The sequence below is a fragment of the Oryzias latipes genome, chromosome 4 (assembly GCF_053564925.1).
Source record: "Oryzias latipes strain Hd-rR chromosome 4, Olatipes_Hd-rR_3.1".
Taxonomy (NCBI): Eukaryota; Metazoa; Chordata; class Actinopteri; order Beloniformes; family Adrianichthyidae; genus Oryzias; species Oryzias latipes.
Genome location: NC_136240.1, coordinates 7981052 through 7990503, shown reverse-complemented (window position 1 = coordinate 7990503; position 9452 = coordinate 7981052). Strand labels below are relative to the sequence as shown.

The window sequence follows — 9452 nt, the reverse complement described above, 5'->3', positions numbered from 1 at the left end:
GTAGGTCTACAAGGATTGTAATTTTGATCTGGGAATTTCTGATATCATCAATGTTGTTATTACTTTATGCAAACATTTAATTCATTTATGTAAATGGGAAAATCCATGCCTTTTGTTTAGTATTTTTTTAATTATTTTTCTGATTATTAAAAGTGTCTTAAATGCATTCCAAACAAAAACAAGAAAACTACAGTAATTTAACAAAATATATCAAAAGTATTGTTATTTTAAATTGTTTTTTGCCTTGCCTTTGCTTAATTTTTTTTATTTTGTTTTTCTATGTGCGCATTTATAACGTTTGTTCACCCTAATTTGTTTTGTATATGAGGATTTATAAAAAAATAATAAAAAAAAGTAAATAAAAAAGAGGCACACACATTATTAATAATATTACTAGTATTGTTTTTTGGTCTTATATGTGTGTTTGATATTAGCAATTGTTTCTTTATTGTGCAAGTGAATGTGAATTTCTGTAGATTGAAAAATGTGCAATAAAGTTTATTGTAGGGAAAAAGGATTGTAATTTTGGGCTCTCGGCTTGCCATACTTTTCATTCCCTGTGACTACGTCATTCTCACGCGACAGCTCAGGTTGGGCGCACGCTGGTAGACAGTTCCTCTCCTTTTCGGGGTTTTCTGTCCGTGTGTGGACTATGGGGAAACGACCTAACTCCTCCGGGACCAAACCCACATCCGCGGAGAACAAGACAGGGGTCGCGGTCGAGAACTTCGAGAAATGGAAGAAAAAGTACAACAAAAAGAAATCTCGGGTTAAACGCGAGCGTGCGCAGAAGAAGAAGCCTGAGTGGCAGGTGGAGCGCGAGTACATCCAGAACTTGGTCCGCAGGTACGAGGACGTAGACTTGAGCCAGGTGGCCAGGTTCTCTGACTTCCCCATCTCTAAAAAGACTCTGCTGGGCCTGCAGGAGGCCCAGTTCCGACAGCCCACCGAGATTCAAAGGCAGACCATTGGACTTGCCCTGCGGGGCAGAGACGTGCTTGGCGCGGCCAAGACCGGCTCCGGTAAGACGCTTGCCTTCCTCATCCCGGTGCTGGAGTGCCTGTACCGGCATCAGTGGAGCTCCATGGATGGTCTGGGCGCCCTCATCATTTCTCCTACCCGGGAGCTTGCCTACCAGACCTTCGAGGTCCTCCGCAAGGTTGGCAAGAACCACGAATTCTCCGCGGGTCTAGTGATCGGCGGCAAGGACCTGAAGACCGAGGCGGAGCGGATCCCCCGCACCAACATCGTAGTCTGCACCCCGGGCCGGCTGCTGCAGCACATGGACCAGACCGCCTGCTTCCACGCCAGCGGCCTCCTCATGCTGGTTCTGGACGAGGCGGACCGCATCCTGGACATGGGCTTCGCGGACACGCTGAACGCCATCGTGGAGAACCTGCCCCGGACCCGGCAGACGCTGCTCTTCTCTGCCACGCAAACCAAGTCCGTGAAAGACCTGGCCCGGCTCAGCCTGAAAGACCCGGAGTACGTCTGGGTCCACGACAAGGCCCGCTTCAGCACGCCGGCCTCGCTGGAGCAGAGCTACGTGGTGTGTGAGCTCCATCAGAAGGTGGACCTGCTCTTCTCTTTCATCCGCGGACACCTGACCAAGAAGATCATCGTCTTCTTCGCCTGCTGCAAACAGGTCTGCCTTATTATTGTTGTTGAACATGACAGAACACAATTAATTGACTAAACAATTAGTAATTGCAGCCAGAAGGAAGAAATAAAAAGCAACAGGGGACGTAAAACAAGAAGTAAATACCCACTCCAATGAAAGCAGGGCTCGACATAGCCATTTGTCCGCTGGCCCGGTCCTGTTTTTCGAGCAGTGCGGACCACAAGACTTTACTTTTCACTTGTCCGCTCGGGCCACTAAAATATCTAACGGTTTATATATTCTTCACCTTTTTCAATAAAGTAAATTTTGCGAAAACGTGTAGATTTACCTCGTCTTCATAATGTAGTTTTTCTGCTAGTCCTGTGTTCAGACTTCAAGGGTTTCTATGAGAAACCTTTGATCACTTCTCCTTCTCTCCCGCCTGCGCGCGCGCGGCTTTCACTGCCGAGCACCACGCGGCACGCGCTCACTACTTTTTTTTTCAAACTTTATTGAATGTAACAATTCAATACAAAACAATGTTAAACAGCAACAACGAAGGCACAAGCCAGTGGGTTATTATTACCTTTTATTATAAATCCGACACCGTCACTGAAGAGAGACTGAAGCATGTCAGAGATGTGGAAGACATGGCAGGAATAGATAGGAATATGTTGGATGGAGTAGTGGGTATAATTAGTAGTATGGACAGCAAGATATTTAATGAATGCATTGAAGATGAAACTGTATCCACTAAGCTTTAAGCTGAATGTCAAAGAATCAAAGGCAACTCCAAATACCTGAATCTCAGACTCAAATGCAGTAGAATGTTAAACTACTTAATTTTGTTTTTCTGTACAACACTGTAAGCAGTAAGTATTTCTAGTTAGCTGAATGATCTCAGTTAGACCTGCACAATATGAGGAAAACTCGCGATATGCCATATCAGAGATTAAAATTGCGATAACGATATAATTTGCGGTATATAAACAAACAGCAAAATAACCAAATAACCATTCCCAGTTTAAAAATTATACTCCAAATGACCCACATTGACATAGGTTACAAACATCTAACATAACAGGGCTCCATCTGATTGGTCAACAATGTGAAGGCGTCCATCCGATTGGTCAAATGCATTAAGGGATTTATTTGATTCGTTAAATGGTTCAAGCTGCCATTAGATTGTTTTAACACATTTAAGGTTTATGATTTATTGCGATATTTGCCGTTAGAAGCACCATGAAAACTTCTGAACTAGTGTTAACTACTACACTGCAGTGCTCTCTTCAAAACATCTGAAACAGACTAGAGCAGATTTAAGTTTGATATGGTCTATTTTCAGTCATTGAAAAGTGTATAAATAAGTGCTAGATGTCACCAGAATGCACCAAATTGCACCATATTAAAAGTTTCCGGGGGGGCATGCCCCCGGACCCCCCTAAAGTTGCAAGCACCTGCGGAGCGGCGGGTCCCGCTATGCGCGGTGTCGGGCCAGTAACTTTCAGGCAGGGCCAGTAAGTTTCAAAAACTACTGGCCCTGTGGGCCAGTGCAAATTTCTGGGCTATGTCAACCCCTGGAAAGTGTTGTCTTTAACATGTTCTTGTAGGATCTTCTTATAGTGGAGGGCATGTATAAAGACTAGATAAAAATGCATCTCTCAGTAGTTTTGTATTCAAAGTTTGGTGAAGCAGGAGTAGACAAAATTTGAAAAAGCTTTTAGTTGAGATGTAGAGGCTGCTACTGCAGACCACAAGCTTCCTGCTCCGCTCCATTCTGATGCTTTCACGTCTTTGTTTCCCTCGTCCGAGCCGGAATCTGGATCTAAACTGTACGGCTGGATAGCTCCCATGTTGCTCACCATTTTTGATGCACTGCTAATGTTAGGTTGGGGGTGTGAGGTGCTGTAAGCTAGTGGGAGAGGATGTTAACAGAGAGCTCTCAGTGATAAGGATGGGAAGAGGGACGGCGTTAAAGTGAGAATTGAAAAATCAAAGAAAACAAGCATGACATGCCTAAAGGTCATACTATCCTGCTGCAAACAGGTGCAGTACCTGTTCCGGGTCTTCTGCCGCCTGCGCCCTGGCATGCCGGTTCTGGCTCTGCACGGCCGGCAGCCGCAAGTGAAGCGGGTGGAGGTCTACAACGACTTTGTCCGGAAGCAGAACGCCGTGCTGTTCGCAACTGACATCGCTGCCAGAGGTTTGGACTTCCCCGCCGTCAACTGGGTCCTGCAGTTCGATTGTCCAGAGGACGCGGACACCTACATCCACCGGGTGGGCCGTACAGCCCGCTACAAGGAGGGCGGGGAGGCGCTGCTGCTGCTGCTGCCCTCCGAGGCGGAGGCCATGGTGGCGCAGCTGCAGGAGAAGAAGGTCCCCATCAACCAGATCCAGGTGAGTTGGCTCCCAGAGACTTCCTCCTCTCCCCACCCCCCCACTCAACAGCGTCTGGGGCTTTAAATGTCTTGGTGGAAGGGGGCGTTAAAGCTCCTGGCAACTGCAATGGTCCACCTCACCTGCAACGTCTGCATCTCGGCTACGATGCTTCAGGTTACCATTGCAAGAAGATGCACTGTTTGTTTCCATGGCAACAGAATTATTATCAGTTTTTACACTTTTCATGTAGAGTCACAGGAGATCTGCCATCAGACAGAAAAAAAATATAAGTTTAAAAAAAACAAGAAGACGCTCGGTCAGGAAAGTTTCATTTCATCAAAAAAGGTGATAGACCCACCAATGAAGATGGTCTTTTGGTGCTTTTATCGTGTTCCTGCAGCACTTTTCTCATGATGAAGGAAATGAAAGAAAGAAAATTACGATTAAAATTGAATTTCTGGGTATTTCTTGATCAAACCAGTTGGAAATCAGGAGTAGATGAAAACATTTATTGTTTAATAAAGAGCGTTGTATTGAAGACTTCAGTCTTTACTAAGGGTTTCGGATTTGGATGATCGCAGAGAGCACACTGGTCAAGTGTGTGTATTCTCCCAAGCAATGACAGACCAGAGGATGACTTTTTCTGTTCCTTTTTTAATCTGCGTTTGGCTTTACAGTCCAGCACATGTATATTTCTGGTTTGGGTTTATGTGTGTGTGGTTCTAAACAAAGAATGAAGAAAACAAATAATACAATTATAATAAACCAAATTCAATAATAATAACTCTTAATAATAACAACTTAGCCTGTTATATCTGCACTTTACAAACATTCCACAAACCTCGATAGCATCAATACTCAAAATATTATACCAAGAATACTTATGATAATAATAGGAGCTAAATAAATCCAATAAACTTCTAACCAAAACTAGCTGTAGATCAAAACAGACTATGAGTTTCTGCTTTTTTTCTTTTCTTTTTGGGATGCTGGTGTGCCGCGGGATTTTTGTCAAGGTTAAAGTGTGCCGTGGCTCAAAAAAGGTTGAAAAACACTGCTCTAGAGCAGTGTTTTTCAACCAGTGTGCCGCGGCACACTAGTGTGCCGTGGGAGATGGTCAAGTGTGCCGTGGGAAATTGTCCTCATTAACTGATCTAAAAACATTTCCCATCTCCAGGATTTCAGCTCTCTGTTCATCCAAACAGGCCCTGATAAAACACTGAGGAGTTAGGAATATAAAAGATGTAAAATACATTTTCTTTGCGTTTATTTTATTTTATTAAAGACATTTTGATAAGAATGACTGTACAGTACCGCGATTCAGCTGCACCTTCGGCTGTATTTTGGAAAAGTCCCATCCCTTTAACTGTCTCCACCAATCATTCTTGAGGGGCTTAATCACATGTCATCAGTCTGACCAATCAGAAGTGGTTAAAGTCTTCACTTCCTTGTCCCGATTTAGCTCGTAAAGTCGCTCAGTTCTAACAAAAATAGCAGCTAAAGCTCGTCTTTAGCGGTGTAGCTTTGCACAGAATCCGGTGTCAGACCGTGGAACAAGTGAACAAAACAATGAAGCTCCGAAAACCGATCTCCAGCCGTTTTATGCACTACATCTCCCATGATGCATTGGGTCATGAGATTGACAGCGCACAAGGAGATCTGTTGTTAAACGTCTTGAAACAACGAACACACATCAATCTGTTTTTAAATCCTCTAACTTAACTTTTATCGCATTTTTTAGAAGAAAAAAAACAGCTGCAGTTTCCAGCTTTTTCTGACACAATTATCTCAAAAATGCATGTGAGATTGTGGAGGGACTGTAGATCAATACAGACCATGAGTTTCTCCTTTTTTTTTTTGGATGCTGGTGTGCCGCGGGATTTTTTTTAAGGTTAAAGTGTGCCGTGGCTCAGAAAAGGTTAAAAAACACTGCTCTAGAAAACGACAGTTTTTTTGATTTTGGCTAAAAACGGTATATTAATAATGAAAAGACCACAGGAAAGGCTTTGAAAATGCATCAAAAGATGATCGAATTGGGACTTTAATAAATATATCAGGGGATTTTTTTATTTACACGGCAAATGTGTTAAAGTGTCTTTATTCAACTGGACAAAAGCTGTGGGCTTCTGGGCTTGTTTGAACTTGGTGTTTCAGTGTTCTGGGTATTTGGTCAAATTGTTAAAAAGAATCCAGTAAAGAAACAAAACAAAGTTTTTTTGTTCTCTCAGGTTGTGTTCCACAGCTGGTGGTGGAGGGCCACATGTCAGTGATAACCCAGCAGCCATTTGTGAGCCCTTTTCTTTAAAAGAACTGATGCGGAACAGAATTCGCTGATTTACGTCGGTTGTGTAAGCGCTTCACTTCTGTAAAATGTTACCTATCAGCACATGGTTGCTTTTCTCCACTTTAGAACCCACTGGAATCATGTTAATTCCATAAACGGTTGAAAGATAACTAGTGGAAAGAATGTCAACACTGGAGCAAAAGCTGGACTGTTAAAGGGTTAAGAAGGAAGTGAAAGGTATAAAGAAGGAAAATGCTGATTATTATTGTTTTCTAGGGTATTTGGAATCTTTAGAATATGGTAAATGGAAAATGTTGTAAACTTTTAAAGCGCTGTTCTACCTTCCATTAAAGGCTCAAAGCACTTTACAGTCACATTCACACACTGATGGCTGATGGTTGACACTGGTGTTTTTGCTCAAAATCCAGAACAGCATTATTTGTTTTCACATGAATCTTGAAGAGAAGTTACCATGGTAACATGTCCCTTGTCCAGGTTGGAGTACATCATGATTGTGTCATTACTGTCATTCGTTGCTCCTCTGCAGACCTGCGGCGTTGCGTTTGCTCTGGAGCTTCTCGGGTGTTTGATGCTCCACGATGGTTTCTCTCACAAACACAAACCCCGTTTCCCGGCTTGTAAGGAAGACCTGTGTTTCGTTTCAGGTGAACCCGGAGAAACTGCAGAGCATCCAGCAGAAGCTGGAAGCCTTCCTGGCGCAGGAGAAGGAGCAGAAGGAGCGGGCTCAGCGCTGCTTCGTCTCCTACCTGCGCTCTGTCCACCTGATGAAGAACAAAGCCGTGTTTGACGTCTCCAAGCTCAACATCAACCAGTATGCTCATTCGCTGGGGCTAGCCGTGGCGCCACGGGTACGCTTCCTGCGTAAAACTCAGGCACAAGAAGAGAAGGAGGAGGATGAAGAGAAGGAGGATGAAGAGGAGGAGGAGGAGGAGGATCTGCGCAGCTTCAAGGCCTGCCTCAAAGGAAAGTCTTCTCCAGATGAGAGCCGAAGCTCGGGGTCAGAAACCAGTGAGGAGAATGAAGATGATGGAAGTGAGGAGGATGTGGAGCAGTTCGAGTCTGATGAAGACGAGGAGGATCTTCGAGACCTGGACCTTCTGACAGTCAAGAGAAAAGACGTGTTCGGCCTGGACCCGCAGAGTTCCGATGAAGCTGACGCCAGCCAGAGGAAGAGGGGGGTGGCCAAAGAGACAAAGTTCAAAGAAGCCAAAAAGGTCCTGAAGAGGAACTTCAAGGTGAACACCAAGGTGACTTTCAACGAGGAGGGTGGGGCCATGCAGGTTTGGCCACCAGTTCAGCGTAAGGCTGCTGGTGAGGAGGAGGAAGAGGAGAAAGAGGAAGAGTCGGGTATCAATGTAGAGAAGGCCAAAGAAAGGCTAAAGAGGGAGGATGAGGAGTTTGACAAGCAGGAGTACAGCCGCAAGGTAAAGGCCAAACACAGGGAAAGGAGGTTGAAGGAGAGGGAGGCGCGGCGCGAGGCCAGCAGGCGTGGAAAACGCCACGAGGACGAAGAGGAGGACGAGGTCGTGGCTTATCTAGCCAATCAGAGCGAAGACGAGTTTGACCCCAGCACCCTGCCAGACCCAGAAGAGCTGCAGCCTTCAGGAGAGGAAGAGCAGGAAGAAGAGGAGGACAGAGGCTTCGGCAAACGTTCACACAGGGCTGAGGATGATGAAGAGGAGGAGGAGCTCACAGCAGAGAAGAAAAGGAAGACGGATGACGAAGAGCTCCCAGCTCTGGACACTGGTCTGACTCTGGCCGAAGATGAAGAGCTGGTTCTCCAGCTGCTGCGAGGACAAAGGTAGAACCCACAGAACTGGATCATGGAGCTGAGCTCGGTTCTGGAAGGTTCTTCCTGAGGGAACGTCCCGGTTCTGAGGCGTTTAGGATCTCCTAATCCGCTGTGTTTTCCCAGACTCACTTTTAAAGGGAGGGGCTCTGGTATGACCTCCTCTTTTGGACCTGTCATGCCCGTCCTTTGCAGACCCACAGCGCTCCAGCTGTCGAACTGAGCACGCTCAGAACTTCGGCGATGCTTTCGTGAGTGACCTCTGCTGAAGCAGGCTCACAGGTTCACCTTCAGTCTTTGAAATTCTGACATTTTCATGTATCAATGAGTAGAAAAACCCAGATTTTTGTGTTTCCAGAACATCCCAGATTTGATCTTTCAGACCTTATTGTGCTGCAGATTTTCCTTTCAGTTCATTTTCGTATATTTTCCACCATTCAGCCAAGTTTAAAACAGTTCAAGCGCCTCAAATAATAAACCAGAGAGAAAGGTTAAACCCTCTGAAGAAGCTTAAATGCAGGATCTCTACCTCAAACAGGTGCGATTGCAGTCAGCAGCTACAGATACAAACATGTTGACTCTCAGTTCAAGAGATTTGACTAGCACACAAATTTAGTTTTAATGTCAACATCCAGCAGGTGGAGCTAAAGTCCTAAATATGTCTTGTCCCTGCAGTTCCGTATTTGTCCTGAAGTGTCGCTGTACAGAATGCAGAATGGCTTTATTGTTATTGTACATCTCATCCCGGTAGGCCGTCTCGTCCTCTCACCGCTGTTGCGTCATCTGCAAACTTGATGATGATGTTCTTGGGGTAGGCAGGTCTACAGGGAGTAGAACACCTAAAGAATAGAATATCTAGCTCCTCATATTTGGCAGCAGAGTAAACTAACTACTCTTTTTCATGTTGACAGACACAAAACTATTTTTTACCCTAAAAAGAAAGTTTTACACAAAATAATTGATTATTTTGAGAAATATTTACAGTTCAGAACACGTTTTTTCAATTTCATTGGTTCTGAGGGACTCGAGATGGTTTTCAATGAAAACAATAAAAAGATTGTCAGTGTCTGCAGAACTCAGTGCCCCATTTTTTCAGTACATGTGTAGTGTGGTTTGATTAAATGCATAATAAAGTTTTATTATATTTAAGAAAAAAAACAAAGGTTTTCATTTTGTCCTCTAATGCAGAAGCAGGAACCTGCTGAATTCATCTGAACTCAAAGCGGGAATAGTCAGAAGGTGAAAAAGGGAGATTGGTCTTTTCTGCAGCAGTGGGCACCGTGAGGCGCGTTTGTTCTTGCTTTGAATCTGTATTTTCTCAGACTTTATACCAATAAACACAAACAAAAGTACTTCTTTTAAGAGTTTTTGTCTTTTCT

General features: G+C 44.4%; 1 protein-coding gene across 1 annotated transcript; it reads left to right on the top strand.

The window, feature by feature from the left end:
* Window positions 1-452: 452 nt before the first annotated feature.
* On the top strand, window positions 453-9425 carry ddx10 (DEAD (Asp-Glu-Ala-Asp) box polypeptide 10). The gene is made up of 3 exons (XM_004067654.5): window positions 453-1645; window positions 3647-3997; window positions 6929-9425. Exons 1-3 carry the CDS (start codon window positions 653-655, stop codon window positions 8087-8089), a joined length of 2505 nt encoding a protein of 834 aa, XP_004067702.1. The 5' UTR covers window positions 453-652; the 3' UTR covers window positions 8090-9425.
* Window positions 9426-9452: the final 27 nt, after the last annotated feature.